Source organism: Cyprinodon tularosa, unplaced genomic scaffold, assembly GCF_016077235.1.
Source record: "Cyprinodon tularosa strain WSP-4 unplaced genomic scaffold, ASM1607723v1 ctg67, whole genome shotgun sequence".
Lineage (NCBI taxonomy): Eukaryota > Metazoa > Chordata > Actinopteri > Cyprinodontiformes > Cyprinodontidae > Cyprinodon > Cyprinodon tularosa.
This window is the reverse complement of record NW_024039418.1, coordinates 1,871,236-1,897,787: the sequence shown is the minus strand read 5'-3', so window position 1 is coordinate 1,897,787 and position 26,552 is coordinate 1,871,236. Positions and strand designations below refer to the sequence as shown.

At 39.1% G+C, this 26,552-nt stretch overlaps 1 protein-coding gene across 1 annotated transcript in view; it reads right to left on the bottom strand.

The window, feature by feature from the left end:
- The window catches only part of itfg1 (integrin alpha FG-GAP repeat containing 1), a 282,738-nt gene that overhangs the window by 138,396 nt on the left and 117,790 nt on the right, over positions 1–26,552 (bottom strand). The window contains exon 10 of the mRNA XM_038267323.1: positions 17,266–17,417. Within this exon, the coding sequence (XP_038123251.1) occupies positions 17,266–17,417 (152 nt within the window). The remainder of the gene's footprint in view (positions 1–17,265; positions 17,418–26,552) is intronic.

The following is a 26,552-nucleotide window of genomic DNA, read 5'->3' as shown; positions in this document are numbered from 1 at the left end:
TCGATTCACTCAAAAAGCTAATGATAACTTAGAAATTGTAAGAAAAAAAATTTGTATTTTGCTTTATTTGTGTAATTTATTTTTCCCCCCACAAAACTGTATTGTTGGTTTTGACAGCCATTATCCGTAGGTGTTTCTGTCCTCTACTGACATCTGTAAGGATGAAGGCTGCCTGAATTTAACACAGCAATCTAGAGCACCTTTCCTACCCTGGATATAATTCATGCTGAGACCCCCAGTGAAAGCTGAAGGAATAAGAACGAGAAGGAGGAGGTGGGGGCGACAATATGCCCAATCAAAATCGGCGATGATTGTGCTTCTAAAGCTAAATTAACATTAAAACAATGTGACTATCTGCTGGTAAAATACAAATAGCCGTTATTAAAATCATGCCTTTCAATGGTTTCCTTGAACCCCAGTCGGCTTCAGCAGATGGCCGCTCACAGTGAGCCTGGTTCTGCTGGAGGTTTCTTCCTGTTAAAAGGGAGTTTTTCCTCTCCACTGTCGCTACAAGCATGCTTAGTGTGAGGGATTGCATTCGAGTCAATGAGTCTCTGCAATCAACTGGTTTTCCTTAGATAGAAAACTGAATCAATTTGACTGTATGATCTGGTGAACTGTAAAGTGCCTTGAGATGACATGTGTTGTGAATCGGCGCTATAGAAATAAACTGAATTGAATTGGTTCACAAAAATTATTTCATATTAAATGTACAAACTTCAATGATCTTTGTTGGAATTGTATGCAATGAAACTGAAAATAGTAGTTTTAGTAGCTTTCCCTCAAGGTTTGTCATTGCAATGATGACTAAGTGACAGCGGGGTGACCAGATCAAAGGATCTCTTGATGTCACTTTCTCTTATCACGGCAAACCTTGTGATCCCAGGATTACATTTGCAGCACCTGCCCGGTCATGTACAGTACGTCAGGAGGTAACGAGCTCCAACAGATGCTGCCACTCTGGGATTCCAATGCTTCAGCGGGAGCCATGGCAGCTCCAGCTCTGGTGACCTCCTCTTCAGCCACTGGTGTTTCTATGTCTCCTCCTCAGAATCCTGCTCATCTGTTGCATCATCATTCAACAAAATGATCCAGTACTTGGCTTAGATTGAATTATCTTTGTACTGGAGCATGGTATCATCTGGAGATGGGTTCTTGAACTTTGTTTTATGAAGCAGGCAAAGAAAGAAGCTCCTTACCCAAAGATTCCCAAAGCGGGGGACACGGCCCCTGGGGGGTACCCAGTTTAATACCAAGCGGTCAAAGCTGAGTGGAGGAGTACAAGAATCTGAATTTTCTGTGAACTGGCACCACAGGAAAACGTCAGGAAAACTTGTTTCAATCAAAATGGAGTATAGAGAAAATAAATTTGACAAAGGATGAATTAAGGAATGCTCCTAAGAGGATTTTAGTTGGCTTTTTAAAAGCCATTTTAACACTAGGGTCCCGTCCACACGAAGTCAAAACGAACACGAAACGCTAATATTTTCCAGAACGTTTGTTGTAAAGACGGAGACGTAAAATAAATGTGATCGACCACACGAAGGCATGAAAACGCTGCAAAATGTATGCCAGGCCTGTAAGTGGCGCTGTGGTGCCAAAGCAAAAATAGGCGAAAACAGGCCACGAAATGTTGGGCATGCGCACTAATATTTATACATGGTTGCCCTGCGGGTCCATTTTCGTGGTTCAGTCAAATTCAGGTGCTGAACTATGTCGTCGATATTGCTCTGTTCTTCCTGGAGATATTCCAGAAGAAGAAGATTCTGTTGTAAGCCCGACAGCAGGGTGAGTAGCATGAGCAGCAACCATTCAACACAGTACGGCGCCATTGTTGTTGTGATACTGTGTCGCGCATGCGTGTTTAGAGGCGACGCTATGACGCATGCGTGTAAGAAAAAAAATGCGGTTAGAGCTTAAAGATGGAAACGCAAAAACGGCGTTTCAAAATCTTCCCACTCTGAAGGCTTAATAAAAAAAAGATCGTTTACAGACCCCAAAACGCCGGCTTCGTATGGATGAGAGGCTGGTTTGGTGAAATATTTGTGCGTTTAGGCCAGGGTCTGGCTTCATGTGGACGGGGCCTAGATGTCCCGGAAAATTTCAGTTTTCCTGCAAGCCCCCCTCCCCTCTTCAAGTTTGTGTATTCACTCTATCTTGCCAAGTGTCCTTGTTGTAATGGAAATAACCTGTGATGTGACCAGTCCTTCTACATGAGACTGGATAAACTTTGAAACAAACACTTTTCATTACCTTCCCCTGCAACATCAGACCTTTTTGCAGGAACATCTTGATAAGTCATATCTAAGTCTTTTATTTAGGCAAACCAATTGAACAACCAGATATCATACGGGTCCTAGTTCCTGAGCTTTGAACAGGTCATAACCATGCTTTTCCAACAAGGCAAGGCAGAGCCTATTTATATTGTCCATTCACCAACAGACTCATTTGTATTGTTGCAAAGCTCACTATGTGAAAGAAAGAACAACTTAGAGAATCTGGAAAAACCGAATCTGTTAATATTTTTGCCAACTGCAGTCTCGCGATGCTGGCTGCATGTCTGCAGCGGAAGAGGGATCGGCTGAGTTATATTCCCCCCCTAATAAATAATGGTAATTATCGTATAAATGGTCAGTATTGTATAAATATTCTTGCTCTCTACAGCGTTCCAGCTCATGCAGCTATTTTCATTGTACAGATCAGCTATCGTCCGATCGCTGCGCGGCTGGCTGCGCTGAAATCATTGCGGTGTTGGCGACACTGATGACGTAGACCTAGTTATGTTTAATTACAAATATGATTTTTTTCCCCCCTGCTCTCAGGTAAAACACTCAAAGAGAGATACTTTAGCTGAAACAGCCACAGCGCTAATGGGGCATTTACATCTGAAAAGGGATTCATGAGTTGATAAGTACAGCGGGGGGACTGGAGGCTGACGAAAATTCTCGTATCTCCGGGACTTTTAATGTTAAGGGCTGTTGATGCGTTCATCATTCGTTGTCCTAGCTCCAGCCTCTCCCCCAGCACTGGTGCTTTCTTTTTGGCTAGATAAGAGGAAGCACCACTGAATCTGACCATCATCCTTAAAGTAGGTGATAGTACTCTGCAAAATAGATCCTTCTCCGGAGAATCGGCGGACTCATAGACATCTATCCGCACAGTGTTGTTTGGCTTCCAGATCCACCATGTCGAGATAAAATTAGAAAGCAGACAAAAGCGATGATGATGATGATGGGAGTGTGGAGGTGCATCTGAAATGCATGGTGGTCAACTTTCCTCTATTACAACCAACATGGTGCAGGAAGAAATTACAGAGAACACCACGGTTAGTGCAGGCCAGCATTAGGAAATCTTTTTTTGTTGATTATCTACTCTGTTGTAGACTCCTGTTGGAGGGACAGGCTCTGTAAATACTAATCTCCAACTCTAACTAACTGGATTGAAGTGCAGACTTCTCTAATTAATGGATTGGCTTAAATCTAAGGCTTCAATTCATGCTTATTGAAGATGAATCGTAGCGTTGTAACCTAAACTTTACTCACCAATAACTTCCACTCTAGTGACTCCTGGTATTTAGTTCCATCCAACTCTTCATTAAGTCTGACCTGTTTGTTTCCCCATCCCAAACCTGAAAAGCATTCCTGCAGCATGATGCTGCTTCTTTCTCTGTGTTTAGCTTTAGCTTTCTGCTAAACATAGCATTTATTTGGGGCTCATCCAACCAAAGTATCTTCCTCCAGATATTTAGTACATCCACTACAGGGTTTTAAACTGGATTCCTTGGTTGATTCTCTGCAGAATCCCACAGCAGAGTCAATAAAGACTTAGACCGTCTTCTCGGTGAGTATTAATCCGAGTATCCACTCATGTCGCTGTGTAATACTGTAATCTGAATGTCTAATCTGATTGCTGTTCATCTTCTGAAATCAAAGTTTGAGTGACACGGTAACAACTCTGGGTCTTTAAAGGCTTCAGATCTAAAAGCTGCAAAGAAGATGATCTGTTGTTTTCAATTGCATGAGCATTATAGGCTTATGTGCACATAGGACATGCGAACATGCAATTATACCCAAGTCACTTGAGGCATATCGGGCTCTAAAGCTTCTCTGTAATCAGTGTGTGGTGTAATGTGGCAATGCAGGAAAAAAAATCCTGATTACAGCTGACTACAGCAGCTACAGCTGATTAGAGCAACTATAATCCCATTCTATTAAGGCTGGTGACGGTTAGTGAGTCCTTTTGGCTGCTCCCTTCAGAGGATCATAGGTAAATCATTATAACCTGGTTTAAGCTCTCATCTGCCTGTCCCGTACATTGATATCTAATATTTATCAATTTCTAGATTTATCTAAGGGTATGATGTGGCTCATGCCTACCTATAGGAAGAATAAATGAAGCATTTAACTTTTCTACTTATTGAACTTCTAGAGATGAAAGTAAAACTTAGAAATCTGAATGAGAACAGTGGAGGGCCCAACAGAAAAACAAAAATAAGATAAGGAAATCCACAAATACAGGTGCTGGTCATAAAATTAGAATATCATGAAAAAGTAGATTGATTTCAGTAATTCCATTTAAAAAGTGAAACTTGTATATTATATTCATACATTACATACAAACTCATATATTTCAGATGTTTATTTTGTTTAATTTTGATGATAACAAATGACAACAAATGAAAATCTCAAATTCATCATATCAGAAAATTAGAATATTACTGAAGACCAATAAAAACAAAGGATTTATAGAAATGTTGGCCAACTGAAAAGTATGAACATGAAAAGTATGAGCATGTACAGCACTCAGTATTTAGTTGGGCCTCCTTTGGCCTGTATTACTGCAGCAATGCGGCGTGGCATGGAGTCGATCAGTCTGTGGCACTGCTCAGGTGTTATGATAGCCCAGGTTGCTCTAATAGTGGCTTTTAGCTCTTCTGAATTGTTGGGTCTGGTGTATTGCATCTTCTTCTTCACAATACCCCATAGATTTTCTATGGGGTTAAGGTCAGGAGAGTTTGCTGGCCAATTAAGAACAGGGATACCATGGTCCTTCAACCAGGTACTGGTAGCTTTGGCACTGTGTGCAGGTGCCAAGTCCTGTTGGAAAATGAAATCTGCATCTCCAAAAAGTTGGTCAGCTGCAGGAAGCATGAAGTGCTCTAAAACTTCCTGGTATGTGGCTGCGTTGACCCTGGACCTCAGAAAACACAATGGACCAACACCAGCAGATGACATGGCACCCCAAACCATCACTGACTGTGGAAACTTTACACTGGACTTCAAGCAACGTGGATGAAGTGCCTCTCTTCTTTTCCTCCAGACTCTGGGACCTTGATTTCCAAAGGAAATGCAAAATTTACTTTCATCAGAGAACATGACTTTGGACCACTCACCAGCAGTCCAGTCCTGTTTCTCTTTAGCCCAGGCAAGACGCTTCTGACGCTGTCTGTGGCTTGACACAAGGAATGCGACAGCAGAAACCCATGTCTTTCATACGTCTGTGTGTGGTGGTTCTTGAAGCACTCACTCCAGCTGCAGTCCACTCTTTGTGAATCTCCCCCACATTTTTGAATGGGTTTTGTTTCACAATCCTCTCCAGGGTGCGGTTATCTCTCTTGCTTGTACACTTTTTTCGACCACATCTTTTCCTTCCCTTCGCCTCTCTATTAATGTGCTTGGACACTGAGCTCTGTGAACAGCCAGCCTCTTTAGCGATGACCTTTTGTGTCTTGCCCTCCTTGTGCAAGGTGTCGATGGTCGTCTTTTGGACAACTGTCAAGTCAGCAGTCTTCCCCATGATTGTGTAGCCTATAGAACTAGACTGAAAGACCATTTAAAGGCTTTTGCAGGTGGTTTGAGTTAATTAGCTGATTAGAGTGTGGCACCAGGGGCCATCAATTTTGAACCTTTTCACAATATTCTAATTTTCTGATATGATGAATTTGAGATTTTCATTTGTTGTCATTTGTAATCATCAAAATTAAACAAAATAAACATCTGAAATATATGAGTTTGTATGTAATGTATGAATATAATATACAAGTTTCACTTTTTAAATGGAATTACTGAAATCCATCTACTTTTTCATGATATTCTAATTTTATGACCAGCACCTGTATGTGATAAATGAGAAAGGGAAGAGAGCGGAAGGAAATGTGCCTAGTTTCATGCTATCTTTCTTACAGTCTGTCGATGTTTCTGTCTGTTGGAGCTTCACTTGTCCCTAGCGTCCCAAAGTGCTTGTTTTTCTTGAAAACAGAAACATCTACGCGACTTTCTCTCACCGGCCGTGTACTATTTGTTGTGATGATCATCCGTTAGAGCATGTATGGCTGCATGCGAGAGACACAACCAGACAGGCAGAGATAGTCAGCGTCTGTTCTGTGACCTGGATATAATGCGGATCCTCAGGACACGGGTTTCCACTGAAACACATCCATGCGGACACAGATTCCTCCGCGTCTGAAGTCTTCTTTGTTGCTCTTCATGACATTTAACTGCTGACACAGAACCTGTCATCTAAACACAGTTAGGATCTATCATCTAATTTTCATTATCGCTGATGATTCCTCTAGATATCACAAAGTAGCCCCGTACCCTGAAACTTTGCATGTTTTTTTATGTTGGAAAAGCCAGCAAATTTGTTTACAATCCTAAAAGAGCAGCAGCTTCAATCCAGTCGAAACAGCCTTTAAAGGGGAGATAGAATGATTCTATAGGGTATCTGGTCCTTAAGGTCTCTGAATAGGGTGTTTAACATTGGTTGGGCTGAAAATGGCATATTAGCTGTTCTATGAGCCCTAATGCAGCCTGGTTAAAAGCCCTAGATTGAAACGACAGGTTTTCTTCCTTTTATGGAATGATCATGAATATTTAGATGAGCTGTGCTCTGATTGGTTGGTTTATAGCAAGCCGAGCTGCTGAGCAAAGACGCAGCATAGCAACCAGCACTCACTGAAACATCAAATTGTTGATATGGTAGGGTGACCAGACGTCCTCTTTTTGTCATGTCCTACTTTTCATGCCTAAAAAAATGTCCGGGGGGAATTTTGTCGACCACAGTGCAGCACGTAGTTGAAACACACCGGGCATTCGAACCGGGCTGGTCCGGGAACCCCAGCAGATGGGGGAAGGGAGTCAGCGGAGGACGCGTTGATCAAACCCAACCCAGTGGGGGTAGCCTGGATACCGGCGGCTCTGTGGTTCCCCATGCCTGCCTTACCGGCCCCCCTCCTCAGGCTGAAAACGAGCGGCTCATGGCTCTCTGATGAGGTCCGGTCCAGTCAGAAGCCCAGCAGTCGACACCTCATAACCCCCCGCGCCCCCAAAGAATAAAAAAACCCATGAAACCCAAATCTGGTCACCATAGATATGCTAGCATTGCCATCAACAGCTTAGCGACAGAATCATACTTCCAGCTTGCGGTTGTGATGGCCTTACGGTCGGAACAGACCCTCGTTTCAGTAAAAGAAGTTTAGCAAATCCTGCTTTGAACTGTCCAAGATTTTGAAAGCGTACAGGCCAGAACCAAATAAGGCAACATCCCTGAGTTTACGTCAACTTTGTGCTTCGTTTGGATTCGCCCGTTTTATGGTGGAAGTTTAGAATTGTGAGATTGCAGAGAAAGGAGGTCTTGATGGGGTTTGAACTTCTCTGTACGTCCATTTCACCAACTGAACTATTGTTATTCATCTGTGACAATGGAAACTGGGTTTTGCATTCAACTCGTTTTTTTAAACAAGATAAAGTAGAACTGATCAGAAGCAGAGAGTGGCAACCTTTGACGACATTTTAGTTTAGTGTAATCTATTCCCTGCACTACCTCATCTACTCATTGTTCTGTTGTTTCCACTAGATTGCTTTGATCTCACACCTTCTGCCTTTCTGCTATGAACACTTGAATCAGTATTCATCTTGCTGGGAGGTGAAGTGAACTTTTATGTGAAAAGAAGCTATAAATAGCAAACTGAACAGATAAAGAGAAATATGTATTGCATCGGAGGAGTGAGAGAGAAACAGAGACTTCGACTTAAAATAGATCAGTTCTGGGCGGTCCAAATGTTTGCTTAGCTGAGAGCATCTTGTCAGAAGGCAAAGCAAAGCTTCAGTAGATGATGGGCGTCGAAGTGCTGATAAAACAAAAGATAATTTTCAGTTTTAGAGGCAAAATAGATACATCTGATCAGTGGATGAAGATCTCTGAGTCCATGATGCTTGAGTGAGAAAAGTGTGAAACACCTCCTGACATAAGCTCAGTGGATAAGCTAAAAAAACAAACAACCCAGAATAATGAATAACGACTTTCTTCAGGAATTAATCCCTACAGACTTTCCTACTGAAGATTAAAATATTCAAACAGCAGATTTCAAGTTAACAGCTGCTTGCTAAACGCTAAGAGTACGAGCAGCGAATGAAACGACTTGCAGATGAGGAGAAAAGGGCATCGAGTTAGAGGTTGCGGTTTATGGGGTCAGAAGTCAGATCTCTTAGGTCACTACATTCGCAGAATGCCTTAAAGGCGGCCTTATACTGATACAGATTCACTTTTATGTGATTTAACTAAAAATCTGTGGGAGGAATTTGAACAAATAAAACGTCATGACTTTAAGAGCTTTTTAGCTGCTCCTTGGTAGAGAAGCATCGATCCAATATTACTGAAAAAAAATTCAAGAACAGGTTTGGGTGACAATAGGTCAGATCCAAGAGGCCTATCTATGCAGTAAATTTCTATGCTTAGAGGTCATTCACTACTTTAACTTCATGGAGAGAGTCTCAATCTTTCTACCATGGAGAGAGAGATCAGATCAGTGATCGGGACCTTTTCCATATTCCCTCAGTGACAGTAACATGCAAAACATGCCGCTGTGTGGAAAAATCTTTGCTCCGAGTGTTACAAGCTTCACTGTGCCCTAATTTTCTATTTAAGAATGTAAAACATTTGCAGAAAGCCTGTATGATCATTAAGCCTGTGGCTAATCAGCTTTCAATCACAGCATGCCGATTGGGTGTATTTCACTCTTCAACAATAACAGGAGGAATACATTTTATTTACAATGCACTAAACAATCAACTTATACATCCCAGGCTGCTCAAATTAAAAGAGCGTAAAAAAGTAAGAAGGAAGTAGATTTAGATAAAGGAGTTTCAGCTGAAGAGAATAAATGAAGGTAATGCTAAAACCTTCAAAAACCAGGAAAGTTTACGTTTTCTGCATGTCTGTTTCATATCATTTTTAGGATTTGTCATGATCTGGCCTGTTTGCTCTCCCTTAATTGGTTATTTCTTTCAGCTGTCGTTTTCCCTCCCTGCCTCAATTATCATTTATTCCTCTCACCTGTTTCCTTTGGTTTATATTCTGTTCAGCCTGAGCATTCGGGGCCAGATCATTATTTGTCTTTCTGTTAGTTTGTTTTGTTGATTCCAAGGTTCATGTCCTGGATCCTGGCAGCCAGTGGAAAGAGGGTTTTGTGTCTGTCTCGTCTCCTGATCGTCCGCTGTTCCTCCCCTGCTGAGTCCTCAGGATTTTTGGCTCCATACGCGGGGAGGTTCAGTTTTTATCCAAGTAAGCCTGGCTCCAGGTGGAGACTAGTTTAAAGGTCCTGCATCAAGTTCTGGTTCCACGTCCTGTCTCTGCTACACTCTTCCACTGAGCCTCCCCGTCTGCACCTGTTCCTAGGGATGCACGATATTGGGATTTTGGCCGATATCCGATATGCCGATATTTTAAAACTCATGTAGCCGATAACCGATATCGATACCGATGTTAAAGATCGACAAAAATAAGTAGTCATTGAAAATAGCAGTTTTGTTATCCATTTCTGACACTTTGAAAAATAATATACTCAAATATATTTTCATATGCTGATATCAAATTGATTTTTAAAAACGCGGTATCGATCTATTTTACTTTCAAAATCTCGCGAAATTTCATCGTTCTGTTACAAACTCTCGTGATATTTTGCAAATTCTTGTGAGATTTTGTTAGTAAAATAGATCGATACCGCGTCAATATATCAACATATAAAAATATGGCAAAATTTGGTGAATTTTCGGGGGATTTCGTAGCATAACGATGACATATAGCAATATTTCATTAGTAACAGAGATTGATATGGTGTTTTTAAATGGCAATATATCAGCATATGAAGATATTGTGATATTTTAATGTATCAATATTTTTTCCCTCGTCTTTAGAAGTTTTTAAGTCTGTAAAAAATAAGTTTTTGAGGAAGAAGAAGTATTATTTTTTATTTTTAGACTTTAGAAACTCAGAAGCTGATCAAATATCGGGTTAAATATCGGTGGGGTGTCCGATGTCCGATATTCAGTTTTAAGGCCGATACCGATAGGGGGCCGATTATATCGTGCATCCCTACCTGTTCCTGTCTGTTCTGGATCCCTGACCAGGATCAGCTTCCAGCTTGTCCTCTGGGACTGCAGCACTGGGGGACAGTCTTGGACTGGACTTTTAAACCAGGTAAGTGATCAACTCAGATAATCCTCTTCTGTCAGATGATCGTGGTCACGTACCTGTGTTTCTCCCGCTAACAGAGTGCCTGTGATTGGGCGGTGCCCCGCCTCCCACCTGCAGTTGCCATGTGCCACAGATCCTAGCAGCTCCCCTTTTAGTTTTGTTTTTCATTAAATAAACGTTGTGAACTTGCCCACTCACTGTCTCCTTGAATACTTGGTGCATCTGTCCTCGTTTCATGACAGGATTAAGTTTGTCCTGTTAAGATGATTTACTGTTTTTCTGAAGTTATACTAATTTCATGTTTCCTTTTGGGATATGCATACCTTTATTACTTTATTATGTTGATGACAACTCTTAAAAAATAAACAGTGATGATAATAAAGTATCAGGGATTAGCAAATATCCAAAATCAAGTCTTAGAAACACTTCAGAGGTTAAATTAATGTGAATCAATGCATCCCTAATCCTGAGAGGTTACACATTAACCTCAGTCACAGGAAGAATGATTTAAAATCTAACTGTAGGTGGCATATTAGATACTGATTTTTTTTTTACAAATCACACTGACTGCATATAGAGAAGCTCAGACTAGGCAGGGTGGGCAGATCTGTGCTGATTTTTTTTTGTTTACATTTCTGTCTCTGTGCTATAAACAAATTCCCACATTTGACTTGGACAGATTATGAAAAGGGATAAGAGTGAAGAAGAAAAAAACACTGGTGTAAAACAAAGCCCCACTTGACGGTTCTGTGCAGCATCTCAAACCAGAACAGTTTATCCAAGTTTTTGTTTTCTTTTTTTCATAAAAGGTGAGAGAGATACTTTGCCTTAAAGCTGCCCCTTGTTAGTTTGTTTATTTTGTAAGGCTCAAAGAGGATCATTACTTTACTCTATCCGTTTTCGGCCCTCCCAAAGTTTTTTTTTTTCCCGCGAGGAGAGTGATAAACTGGGATTTCTGTCCCTCGTTGTTTTTGTGAGGCCCATGGAGGATCACTACTTTATCCATTTTATATCCTCCTGAACGTGGGTAAAGTATTCTTTTTGTTTTATGTTTCATTGATTGTTTTTGCACAAGCTTGTTCAGCTTACTAGACCATATACACAATGTGTGACTCCAAAACTGACTGTTTCCCTGTGAGTTTAAAATATTTTATTTCGTATTTTCCCCCAAAGTTGATGTGTTTTACTTCGTAACTGCGTTTCAAATCCTGTCAGACCCATGAATTTGCCCCTGGGGTTTATCTCAGTAGGAGCTATGCAAGCCTCCTTGCAGAAAATGATATCAGGTGTGATCATCGCCACAGCGCTAAATGCCACGACCTCATTCTGGAGCAAAATCGGACGGGTGGGTTTAGGCAGGGCTCGATGTTAACCATCGCCCGATCTCCCGGGGCAAGTAGTTTTTATTGTCGAGAGAGTACAGATTTCATTGCATTTGCCCGCCGGGCAAGTGCAATGGTCGCGAAAAAAAAATATTTATCACTCAAAATTACTTTAAAATCACCGACATTCGCTGAAAACGATCAACAAGCGCTGCAAGCGCCATTTTTGTTGTTTTGTACACATTCTCGCGTGATTTGAAAAAGCTGCGTAATTTTCCGCTAGATGGCGTGATTCAGCTCTTGGGGAGAGAATTCTGCAGAGCAGCAGCTGGATGATGAATTTAATCTAAACTATAATACACGCTAGATTAAAAATGATCAGTCAGGGATTAGGAAAGTAATAATAATAATTATATGCGCACAGTGTAAATATTTCTATCATATGGCAGTCTTCTGTACAGCGGTCATACATAAAAAAAATTTCATAAAATTTTTTTCTCTTAGACATTGGAGTGGTGCATTTAAATGTTATAGAGCTAAACATGTTAAATTGGTGAGTAGTAGTAGTGTAAGTTTTTAACTTGTCAAGTTTTTATTAGATTTTTAACATTAGAATTTACATTTTTCCAAGCACACAACAGTTTAAAGCAAAGTTTAGTTAGAAAAGAATGTGCAGGAAGGATTGAAAAGCATGTTAACACGGTAATGTAGGCTTGAGTTCATTATCTGACGCATGCATATACACACCAGGAACCTGGAAACGTACTGAATTACAAAAAAACATTTAAAAAACAAACATGTTTCATTGATATATATACAAAAATGAATATTAGGAACTATATTTATCAAACATTATACTGGGCAAGTAAAAATTGTTTCTGGGCAAATGAAATGTGAAAGTCACTTGCCCTAGGGGTTTAAAGTCTGATGTCCGGCCATGCCCACAAATGTGGTTTCAAAATGTTACACCTCCATGGTTTACTTCCAAGAGGGACTATAGGGGGGGATGTGAAGCTGTTTGGCTTTAGGACCGTTTAAACTTATTCCAAACCTTTTCACTTTGTTCAGGCCTCTAAAAAGGGTTATGGGAATAGAAAATAAAACAAGACATATTTTTAAAGGGTTTTGTATTAAGTTTGGCGGTTGAGGCAAATTAACACATATTAAAGTATTTCTGAAAGCTCAGGTTTGAAAATGGAAAAAAAAAAAGAAAAAGGAAGATGGCTTACTGGCGATTAGAATTGGTGTTAAGTGTGTTTTTTTTAGTTCTATCTCAACTTTAAACCAACTCTAGCATAAAAAACACAGACAGGCTTTTTCTTTCTCCCAAGAATCAGTATGCTTGGAAAATCCCTGCTGTGACCTCTGCTACTATCTTATCTTCATCTATGAGGACAAAAGTCCTTCAACAAATACATTTGTCTTTTTCCTGACCAGAACCGGACCATGTTGCAGGAATCCTTTAAAAGATCAGCTTATCAGGTGCACCATTCAGAAACATCAGACAAGTTTAACTTAGCTTTTCCCTGCTTTCTGTTCAGATCGCACTGAAACAAACGGCTTCTTGTTCCTCAGTCTGAGCTTTCAGTCCGATAATCAAGAAATCTCTGAAATTAAATTGCTTGTTGTTTGCAAACACAAGCTTACTAGCAGGTTAAAGAAAACAAATATAAAAACAGGGAAAACTGCAAAATCAACAGGAAGAAGAAGTGTTAGTTGGAGTGATCTCACACTGATAATGGAATAAATTTAGCCAAAAAATGGATGATTTCTTTGAAAGGAAAAAAAGGAGAAACATTTCTAATTTGGGAGGATCATAACATTTGCATAAGCTCTTTAACTATGCATTTTGATTTGTGAGGCTCTGATCTATGATGTTTCATGTTTCATTTAGTGAGGAGTAAATAATCTCATCAAAAGATGAAATACTTTAAGGCAAATTTGAATGTTAAGGAATTAGATGAAGTACATAAATATTAGGATTTATGTAAAAACTACAAACTACATGTCAAAACAAGTATAACACTGATGATATTGTTTTCTCAACAAACTGGCTAGCTCTGTTGGCTAACGAGAATGGATATCAGAGATTCCACGCCAAGCAACACTGACTTACTTCCTGCTACAGGACCAGGAAATAAGGTTAACTTTGCTTCCAGGTCACATTAAGACGCTTCGACTGGAACATATTTTAATATCAGTAAAAAACAACAACAACCGACTGAACACAATAGGCCTGCAATGATCACTGCATGAAAAGTGTGATTTTCGTCACTATGCGGCACTGTAGATTGTCGTGGAAGTTCAGGTTAACGGCTGTTCACGGTAATTTGCAGGCAACACCGAAAACTCCCATAAATTGTCGATTGAATTGATCCATCAATTATATATCATATTTAATAAGTGGAAAAAAACAACTTGGACTTGAACTGTGACAGCAAATGTTCTTGGTTTTTTTTTTATGCATTTAAATTTCAAAAATCCTCTAATCTAATCTAAATTTTTTAAATATGCCTTCAAAGGGGTTTAATGAAAAATTCAGCTCTATATCCAGATGTCTGGGGCTTCTTTTATACGAACGGATGAGTTCAAATATGTATCTAGTTTCATCAAAGCAGTGTTAATGAACTCTGCTTGTTTCATTTAGGCTGTTAAAGTTGCAGACTACTGCAGCTGCAGTGCGATGTTTGGTATTTTAAAAGTCCCACACATCCAGATGATCCAGAACTTAGAGGTGTTGAAGTTCCTTTTGAGCCTTTCTGGTGGTTTAAATGAAAACATCTGGAATAATTGGCATTATTAGACTTTTATCATAAAAAAAAATCATCTAAGAAATACTATCCTTTGCAATACTTATCTAGATCTGCCAATGACACCTCCAGAGACCATGTCCCTCTAAACCCAGAGTCTCAAACTCCCGTCCTTAGCATCTGGTGGCCTGCAATCTACAGATGCATTCCTGCTTGTACCTAAAAGTTACAGTCAAGTAGAGAGAGTTGGAGATCCCTGCTTTAAAACTTTTTTTGGTGACCCATATTTCCTGTATATCTGAGTTGGGAAAAGATAAGTCAATGATTTACAGGGTTTATTCAGGAATTAATATTAAAATGTAATGCTACTCTCACACCAGACGCAGCAGGCGCAGCAGAAGCAGCGAGTTTACATGCAAAGTCAATGGTTGACGTGCGTCAAGGCGCAGCAAAATGTCCCGCAGCGCGTCTGAGCAGCTGAAGCAGCGCGCCGGGAGCTTTTAAGCATCTGACGCGCTGCAAATGCGCTGCTGCTCGAGATGGAAAAATTTTACATTTTCTGCTCGACGCGCCGCATCAACCTATCAGAGACGCTGATCTGGGAGCTGGCAGCGAGACAGACACATCGCCATTGATGCAGAGCGCTATGATCACTCCTCTGAAACAGTTTATTGATGCCTAAATTAACTTAAAATGCAGAAATCTGCCGACAGAACATGTTCGCTTTTATTATCCTGCTGCCTGCAGTTTGGATTATTTAGATGAAAACCACCTACCAGCTGCCGCGGTGAACCGCGAGGAGGCGACCTGGCCAGAGGCTGCTGATGAAGGGATTCCTACTGTCGGCGCACCGCTGGTATGTGGGGGTCTGAGCGGCTCCGACAGAAATAATATTGGAAGGCAGGATGGTAATCTGGATGAACTGACTGCACTGATTAAGTTTTCAGGTGGATTTTCTCACTTAAAAACATATTAAAACTACTTTATTCCCACAGATCACAGCAAATATATCTGCAAGGCAGAGAAACGATAGAGTAGACCCTCTTTTGCACCGCGCAGCCAGAGCAGCAAAGGTGCTTCAGTCGCGTCAGAACTAAACTGGTACCAGCAGCAAAGATGAAGCAGCAGACGTGATTTTGCTGCTCCTGCTGCATCCGGTGTGAACGTAGCTTTTTAATGCTCTTAGAAATAATTTTAATGCCATGTCCCGAATGCCCCCCCCCCCCCATCTCTAGCTTTTTCTCCGACTCAAGCTTCTTTTCTGAACATACAGCTTTGCGATCAACCGGAACGAGTTCCACGCAAATATATCGTGATATAATATGTCTGACGAAAATGTTTTTATAAACTTTTTTTTTTTAATAAAGCATTTTAAATGCCACAATAAACACATTTAATGAATTGTAATGCCAATTAAGGCCTTAATTTAAAAAAATAACAATTTAATGACTTTTAATGATTTTTAATGACCCGCAGAAACCCTGATTTAGGTATTTGGAGGTTTATGGGGTATTTAAAATTGCCCTATGAGTTGTTTACAGTAAACACTATTTTGCCGATAATCACGCCCAAGAGAGACTTGCGGTGCTTTCTAGGTTCTATGGTAAACCGATTAGATTGGATTGGTTGTTCGGTCCTGTGGGAGTAATTTAGTGTTCTGACATCCTCCAGGAAGCTTCACCGCCGTTCCATGCTTTCTCAATTGAAGGATAATAAATCAGCCTGTAGTTCACCATTGACTCACAAAGCCTTAGAAATGTTTTTTTAACTCAATCCAGCTCTAATCAATGATAATGTCTCATGTTGGTTTCATGGACTGAGACTCGGTGTGCTGCTTTTTGAGACAGAACAAAAAAAAATGCTGGAATGAAATATTTTCTGTCAGGGTCAGGCTGGTTAAATCAGTGAAATATTTAACAAAATGCTGCTTTTTTGTTTTTCCTCATGTAACCTTTGACTAATATGAAAATGTCTTTTGTGACCTGACATTATTAATAGAAAAAAAAGCTAATCAAAAGAAATATCTATGCTGGCATAAGCCTCCATGCAGCTCTAGGGGTGAGTATTGGCATGGGTGTTGCATTATGATACTTGGGTCACAATACCATAGTGAAATATCACTGTATATTGTAATATTTTACTCCGCTATCAACATAAACTTTATAGCTAAAAGCTGAAATCACTATATATCGCCAAATATATATATTTGCCCACGCCCCAGCATCTCCAAACCAGTATGTTAGTTTTATTCAATGATGATTATAAAGTTAATGTGTGTGCATATGGAACATTGGAGAAATTAGATGCTTCACTCTGTTTACTGCAAACTGTCATGCAACAGTGGTAGAAAATTGCTGATGTTTTATGCAAGGCTAATCACAGTTATCAGGAGACCACTCTATTCTGTGATTCAATCAGAGGAGCATTTTGTCCTATGACCTGATCAATTGCCTTGTCAGAAGAACACTCTATTTTGCAACCCGCCCCATGTGTTATGATCTGCTAATAAAAAAGCTTCTGCTGAGGAAGCCCATCAGAGGGTAGATGTAGCTGAATGTAGCTCTCTACTTCTGCAGAAGCCGTTAAAAAATCCCTCTTCTGTGTAGACTCAGTTCTTCTTTTACGAACCTACATTTTTGAACCTAACACAGTATCAGCAAATTTTGGAAAGAACAGCAAAAAAAAAACCCTTTCACTTCTAGCAGTAGTGCATTTCTGACCTGTTGCTGGTGTTGCGGAGGATCACAAGTGCGTCAGGAAAGCCGTCCAGGTTGTAGTCTCCGAGATGCAGGACCAGAGGTTGGCTGGGGGTTCCTGGTACAAAGCCCCAAACTGTGTCCCTCTGTTTGAAGTCTGCCAGCACCGGGACCCACTGAACAACAACAAAAACAGAAGCACCTGGTGAGAATTTCAAATTCAAGAATCTGAGACTATTTCTGTTAAAAAAAAAAAAAGAAAAAAGAAAAGGGAAAAAAAAACTATCTGAGCATACAAAACACCCCAAAAACAATCCGTGTATGTTTCGTTCTATGTTTTTTTTGTTTCAGAACAAAAACGAAAAAACAAAACAAGCACGTGGTTTTTCTGTTTTTTCGTTTTTAAAACCTAAATCAAAAAAATGAAAAATCGAATTAATAGAAAATCAACACGTTTGAGTTTTTTTTTTTGCCATCTAAATGAAAATAAAATACGGTTGTTGTTTTAATATGTAGCAGTAGCAGAAATGAAGTAAGTCGCCAAAGAAAAATAATTCACAGTGGATGAAGACGGCATCAAAACAAACCATTTCTAAACAAAAGGCAATGGCTGCAATTGAACAGTTTTCGGCATTGATTATCGAACTTTTTGAGAGAGGAAAAACACACAGAGGAAATCAGTGATGCTTTGAGCTGCCATGGAGCTCCACATTACTCGTTTCCATTTTGGTAGTGCTAACTGAAAAAGTTCTTCTTCTTGTGGACTGTAATGGCAGTTGGCAAGAAATTGAAGGAGTACATTACCGCCACCTATTGGTAACTAAAAAAATTATGTGTTGGGAGTTCAGGTCTTCCTTTCCCGTTCTGCCATAAGGTCGGTTGAATTAACAACAAAATAAAAGTTTGTCTTTGATTTATCCATTGCAGTTAAAAAAATCCCCAAACTAGAGATCTCCCGATCCAGGTTTTTGCACTTCCGATCCGATACCGATCTTGTTTTTGGACTTCCGATCTGATACCGATACTGGCCGATACCAGCCTATCCGAGCATGTATTTAAGTTTAAGTTAAAGTATTTAGCCTTAGTTGTAAGACTCATGTTGAAAAAGGTTTTAGTACTCTTGATAACATCTAGCCAGCTGAATTAGGTGAGATTGAATAAAACACAATGCTTGGTAACAACAAACTTACCAGTTTATTAAGAGATAAGCACAAACTGGACAAAATTATGAATAGCAATCTAATATTGCACAGTGAACAGTAAAACCGTAAACAGTTAAAGGTGCAAGTATTACTGTATGTTTTAATAAAAATGCAAAACAGACAAGAGTGGAAAATAGTCTATTAATTTAGAATCAGGACTTTACTCTTGAAAAAAGACACTGCATTAAAAAATCATGGCAAATAATAGTTACACAAAAATGCCTTATACTCCCCAATCTCCTCCACACCTAGTCTCCATCTATACATCGTGCAAGATAAAATAATCCCACACGGCTGACATTTTCCCCGTTATCTTCCAATTCACCTAATTTAATGGTTAGGCCGGGAGACAGACCCAAAAAGACCTGTAGGTGTTTGGAAGGTATTCTGGAAAATACGGACCGTATTCGGGGAACACTGGTGAAAAATAGTGGAATGGATCGTTTCAATCGGCGAAACTGGAAAATACATACCGGATTTTTTTTTTTTTTTAAACTGGAGCGGCAGTCTGGATCGGCATTTTTACATGCTTTGCCGATACGCATTTTTTTGCCAATATCGGCGTCCGATCCGATACGTGGATCGGATCGGGACAAGCCTACCCCAAACATACTCTTTTTTCATTTTTACAAATGCCGTTTTTCTAATTTTGTTTTAAAAACGGAAAAACAAAAAACCACATGCTTATTTTTTTTTTCGCTTTTGTTTTGAAACGAAAAAACCAAAGAACGAACCATACACGCATTAAAAACCTTGTTCAGAATCAGACATACTTTAATAATCCCAGAGGGAAATTACTTTTGTTACACGCTGCAGTTACAGTTTTATACAATATATACACACATCCATCTATACAATATAATAAAGATAGAAAAAATAACAATAAAAAGAGATAAAATATATACACATATAGCTCTTCTGTATATATATCTGTAGGTATATCTATGCATATATCAAAACGAAATCCAAATAAAGTGAAAATCCAAGTAAAGTGAAAATCCAAGTAAAGTGAAAATCCAAGTAAAGTGATAAATCCAAGTAAAGTGATACATGGCGTTCATCTTTAAAAACCAGATAATCTGGTGGCTTTATTTCACCCAGACCTTGCAAAGCCACTAATAAAAGCTAAACAACCATTTGTACAGACCTGAGGGATTTTCTCTAGTTTTATTTTTTTAGTTCTTTTTGCACATAAATATTTAGCATAACATAAGTCTTTAGACAATTTACGAGGTATTTTTGAAATCAACTTGAAAAGACTGCAGAAGGATCTTTAAATTACATTAAATCCAAATCAGTGAGAAGCTGCTAAGAGATTAAACAAAATGATAAACAAGACGGCAGAATGAATGCTGTGACTGTCATATGGCAATTTTTTAACATGCAAATCTCTACAAATCTTATCACTCTGTCTAAAAGAAAAGCCAGAAAATGGATTTATTTCAACGCGGAAGAGAGAGAAAAAAAAGGACATAAATAGCACAGAGGAAAATTAGGAAAAATGCATTTCCATCACTGCATACTGTCCGCATGTGCTAATCCCAAAGAGACACAGGGCAAGATGCAGCAAATTTTAACTATTCATGAATGATAAACAGAGAAAGCAGGTGCAGGAGAGTCACCAGAGATGCCACTAACAGCTCTTAATAAGACACCGTCATAGGAAAGAAATTTGAAAAAACAAAACCCAGAGCATAATGTCACCTCTGCTGGGCTCATAAATGCAGCTGTGCAAACTACACAGACAGCGACTGGTGGGGAATGAACAGATTCCGGCCTGTTAATAGAGAGATAAGGTAAAGAAAAGGTGTAAGTTATGTTAATGACTCGGTACCTCTGTGGCCTCCCACCAGTCGGTCATCAGCAATTTAAAACAGGATGAGCCGGGTTACTAAAGTGTTCTTTACTCCAAATCATTACTATCCACACATAAACTGAGCTTTAAAAAACATTATTTAACCAAATACACTCCCAATACGAATAATAATGGATAATTCATTAATATAGCACTTTGGATGCCAAGGGCGTTTTAAGTTATCATAAAACTACATTCCTTTTTTAAGAGTTATGCTCCAAAATACATTAGAAAGCTAGATTCCGGAAAGTGAGCATCCGGGGCAGTCGCAACGGGAGAGAAAAATGCATGAAGATAAAAAGTCATCCATATTATTACAGCAGGAATGGTTAATAGAGCTTCATGCAGGAGCCTGTGAGTAACCAACTGTTTTTAATTCAGAAGTGTATAAATGCTTTAACCTTGTCCTGCTACAGCAGATGTTACAACTCCTAAAAATAAGAGTTTCATTAAACCGACTTAATGGTTTCTATCTGATGTCTGTCATTACTAACTACTGTTTTTAGTTTTGATTAATGCCACAAATATAAGGGGATTTTTTCTTCACACCATTTATTTTACTTTTCTTCAGCTCAGAAGTTTTCATATCATTCCTCATTCCTCATATCATTCCTCCTGCTGTTTAATTATCCTTTAAACTTTATGAGCTGGTAAAATGTTTTGATGTTTTCTTCTATAAGTTTTTCACAGCATTTTGCTGTGATTTTGGTTTTGCTGTGATGGCAGGACACCAATCTATAAACCCAAACAAGATTTTTAGGAATCCATGATTTTCCTCTGGTTTGCAAGGCCATGATCATCTGGGACTGGTCAAGCTGTTCTGGTCCACGGTTCAGTCAAGGGATCAGTGAAAGTGAGAATATTACCCCCTTCAGGTTGCTTTTACACAGAAAGCTTTAAATAGGGCCAAACAACATTGTCCAGTAGCATCGGATTATTTTGGGGGGAAAAAATGAAAATATATGTACACTACCGTTCAAAAGTTTGGGGTCACCCAAACAATTTTGTGTTTATTCACCACCATACGTTGTGAAATGAATAGAAAATAAGAGTCAAGGCATTGACAAGGTTAGAAATAATGATTTGTATTTGAAATAAGATTTTTTTTTACATCAAACTTTGCTTTCGTCAAAGAATTCTCCATTTGCAGCAATTCCAGCATTTGGCATTCTAGCTGTTAATTTGTTGACGTAATCTGGAGAAATTCCACCCCACGCTTCCAGAAGCTCCCACAAGTTGGATTGGTTGGATGGGCACTTCTTGCGTACCATACGGTCAAGCTCCTCCCACAGCAGCTCAATGGGGTTCAGATCTGGTGACTGCGCTGGCCACTCCATTACCCATAGAATACCAGCTGCCTGCTTCTGCTCTAAATAGTTCTGCACAATTTGGAGGTGTGTTTAGGGTCACTGTCCTGTTGTAGGATGAAATTGGCTCCAATCAAGCGCTGTCCACTGGGTATGGCATGGCGTTGCAAAGTCGAGTGATAGTCTTTCTTATTCAGAATCCCTTTTACCCTGTAAAAATCTCCCACCTTACCAGCACCAAAGCAACCCCAGACCATCACATTACCTCCACCATGCTTAACAGATGGCGTCAGGCATTCTTCCAGCATCTTTTCATTTGTTCTGCGTCTCAAAAACGTTCTTGACACTGGTGTTTTGCGGGTACTATTTAATGAAGATGACAGTTGGGGACCTGTGAGGTGTGTGTTTCTCAAACTAGAAACTCTAATGTACTTATCTTCTTGCTCAGTTGTGCAACGCGGCCTCCCACTTCTTTTTCTACTCTGGTTAGAGCCTGTTTGTGCTGTCCTCTGAAGGGAGTAGTACACACCGTTGTAGGAAATCTTCAATTTCTTAGCAATTTCTCACATGGAATAGCCTTTATTTCTAAGAACAAGAATAGACTGTCGAGTTTCAGATGAAAGTTCTCTTTTTCTGGACATTTTGAGCATTTAATTGGTTGCCGTGTCTGTAAGTGGATCCCTATCTGTTATCAGCCAGTTAAGTTTTTTTTTATTTAAGTTTGGTTAAAGTTCCTTTATAGTGCATCCCTGGTATAAAGCGTTCCAAAGATTTGGGTTTGAAAGCACATTATGTGTATCTTAAATCCCTATCATTACTTAACATTTAAATCCAAAAATGATCAGAAACTAAAACAGTTCAGTCTGTTTAAAACAGACAGAAAAAGGACCACAAAACATGTTTTTTTTTTCAGTTTATGCTGCCAGTTTGTTTCTTTTTTTAATGTCTTTAAATTTACTCTGTCAACACCCAATGAAGTATTTTTATATTTCTTTTGTTGAACCAAACTGTTTGTCTCAGAACCAAGCTCCTTAAACTGTGACTCCTGTTGTGCTGCATCGCTACCATTTGGTACTAAGTATATCTGAAATTTTTTGCTAAGTCATTATTCGTTTGAGTCAGGTTCCAATATAATCAAAATTAACCCTTGTTTTGCTGGAAACATTAGATTGGTGTATTTATAAGTACTTAAGGAATGTTACTTGAGAGCCCTCGCCGGTGTTGTAACTGAGCTAAAGAGAAATGGCCAAGTAGGTTCCAGCTTGGACGTTTCTTCCAGATTGAACTCGGAGCTTTAATGAAATGCTGCTCGGTCTGGCTCTCATTAAGTGACTATTGAGTAATGTTGCAATGCGGTTTGAAGAGCTGCCTGTATGCCAGATGGACACAAAGCTTAGCGATGATTATTGCTATGGAAGATAGAAGTGCTTGAGATGACCGTGCAGCAGATGCTGGCAGAGAAAGAAAAGAGTGAGTGGGAGAGCTTTGAGGCTGCTGCCAATCTATCTGCTGGCAGAAGATACACTGGTCTCTGCGGATGGACATAACATTACAATTTCCCACGGATAATCGCAGATTTACAAAGGTAAATCAATTAAAACAGGCAGAGAAAACATGAAGATGTCAGTTATTTTTATGTTCCATTTCAGGCTGACTGTTTAACTGCAAAGAGAAGAAGAGTAGAGAGAAGAGCTCATCTCAAGAGGAAAGAAACGTAGGGAAAAACATTAAGCAGCTGATAAATGTATGGCTCTGTTCCAGTTTTAGACTAAACGGACAGCTCAGTAGATAATGACACATTAGCTGTTTAACTCCAGTTCCCACTGAGTGAATGCAGGTCCAAAATAAGAGAAACGAGAAACAATGTCAGAAAGCATATTGTAGGATGGATGTAGAATGCTAAAATACAAACTTTTAAGAGCTACATGTAAAAGAAATAATCTAAAGATAGAGGTCAAATAAATCTTAGTTTGGGGTCACATTGAAATGTCCTTATTTTTGAAGGTAAAGCACTGTACTTTTAAATGAAGATAACTTTAAACTAGTCTTAACTCTAAAGAAATACACTCTATACATTGCTAATGTGGTAAATGACTATTCTAGCTGCTAATATCTGGCTTTTGGTGCAATATCTACATATTGATATTATACATAATGATTAGAAAACCCTTGTGCAATCATGTTCACACATATGAAAACAGTTTAGCTCGTTACAGAAGCTACAAAACTGACCTTCCTTTGAGCAGATTGAGTTTCTGGAGCATCACATTTGTGGGGTCATTAAACGCTCAAAATGGCCAGGAAAAGAGAACTTTCATCTGAAACTCGACAGTCTATTCGTGTTCTTAGAAATGAAGGCTATTCCATGCGAGAAATTGCTGAGAAATAGAAGATTTCCTACAACCAGAGATGGCAAAAGTACTCACTTGCCGTACTTGAGTAAAAGTACAGATACTTGTGTTAAAAAATACTCTGGTAAAAGTGGAAATGGATGTCTGCCAATAGGACTAGATCTCCGTTGTGTTCATTTTCAATCATCTCGTCATCCATGCTACTATGCTAACGCCACCGCCACCAAGCTGCAATGTTTTACCGCGAATGAATACCGCCGAATCTGTCGATTCATCTTGTAGTGGTGCGTCAAATGCAACGTAGATTCCCATCCAATTAGACTGAATTTGGTATTGATGATGTGAAAAATAATAACGGTAACTCTATTGAAATGATTCAAAACTAAAGTAACGAGCCAATTTTTTAAAATGTAAGGAGTAGAAAGTACAGATATTTGTGTAAAAATGTAAGGAGTAAAAGTAAAAAGTCGCCATAAAAATAAGTAATAAAGTAAAAATATCAGAAAAATCTACTTGAGTACAGTAACGAAGTATTTGTACTTCGTTACTTCCCATCTCTGCCTTCAACGGTGTGTACTACTCCCTTCAGAGGACAGCAAAAACAGGCTCTAACCAGAGTAGAAAAAGAAGTGGGAGGCCGCGATGCACAACTGAGCAAGAAGATAAGTACATTAGACTTTCTAGTTTGAGAAACAGACATCTCACTGGTCCCCAACTGGCATCTTCATTAAATAGTACCCGCAGTAGCCTGTTTTTGCTGTCCTCTGAAGGGAGTAGTACACACCGTTGAAGGAAATCTTCAATTTCTTAGCAATTTCTCGCATGGAATAGCCTTCATTTCTAAGAACACGAATAGACTGTCGAGTTTCAGATGAAAGTTCTCTTTTTCTGGCCATTTTGAGCGTTTAATTGACCCCACAAATGTGATGCTCCAGAAACTCAATCTGCTCAAAGGAAGGTCAGTTTTGTAGCTTCTGTAACGAGCTAAACTGTTTTCAGACGTGTGAACATGATTGCTCAAGGGTTTTCTAATCATCAATTAGCCTTCTGAGCCAATGAGCAAACACATTGTACCATTAGAACACTGGAGTGATAGTTGCTGGAAATGGGCCTCTATACACCTATGTAGATATTGCACCAAAAACCAGACATTAGCAGCTAGAATAGTCATTTACCACATTAGCAATGTATAGAGTGTATTTCTTTAAAGTTAAGACTAGTTTAAAGTCATCTTCATTGAAAAGTACAGTGCTTTACCTTCAAAAATAAGGACATTTCAATGTGACCCCAAACTTTGGAACGGTAGTGTAAATGATTTCACAAAGAAGTTATGAGACAAAAAGCTTAATGCTTCGCAGAACAAAGCTTGTGAAATAATTCACAGGAAGTGAGAACAAACAATGGTGCCATTGGTCAGAATTTGGATGATCATTGCTAGGCAGGAAAAAGTGGAGATGAATTTCCCTTTTTACAATCAGTTCAGAAATTTCTCCCTCAATTCAGGTGCGGAAATCCAAATATTGATCTATTTTGTAATGGATAGTTTGAGGATCAGCTGGCTTCTATATACTATAAACTATTTTATCACACTAATTTTCTCCTTGCTTTTGTGTTTTCCTTTGCAGTTGTGATGTAAGCTACACTAGATGGAACTTTCTAAGAGTTCTGCAGCTGAACTTCTCACAAAGTTTGAACACTCTGGTCCAAAGCAAGCTTTTTTTCTTGTTCTTACCACACTGAGAAGAAAAGCACATTTCTATGTTCTTGCAGGATATGTAACTAGCTTAGGTTTTGGATACAAGAAAGATATGCAAAGAGCATATAACAAAAACCAGTAGAAGTTGAAACAGAAAGTCCAGTTTCCTAATGGTTTACAATAACACCAACACAGTGATGGCATTGGACTACACAAAACCCAACTGAAGGTTGTTTTACAGAGCATCATACTGACAGACTTTAAATAGAAAGAAATGTACTGGGAGCCTTCTGATAAGATGAAACCAGTAAGGATGCCTTAGAGCAGGGTTTCTTAACCCTGGTTCCCCACGGTCCACCATGTTGCAGATATTTCCCTGCCTCCACAAACCTGAACTGAATAAAAACAAGATAAACAGGCTTTTGCAGCATTTGATGGCTGCTGAGGAGGTTACCCCATCATTTAAATCAGGTGTGCTTGATAAGAAACCCATCTAGAACATGAAGGACAGAGAGCCCTGAGCACCCTGCCTTAGAGTCACCTACACAACCAAAATAAAACAGAGAAAACATTTAAAAATAAAACTACCAGAATGGTCAAGGCAATTCACTGACATTGTTGAAATACCCTGAAAACCCTATTCTGTTAAAAAATGTTTTTCTGCAAAAGGTTTCTAATACATTTATGTAGGTATTTTATCATTTATTTTCTTTTTTGTTTCAATGTTGTACTAACAGCTTAATTTATGAATGGATGTAGTTTCAATCTTTTTGAATTTGTAGTTTTTTTTTTGGTAAATGTTCTTTCTAAATAGACACAGAAAGGTTTTGGTAAATAAAAACATTCAGGTTTTTTAATTCTGGATAGCAATGTTTGTAAATGCAAAACATGAAGGCTGTT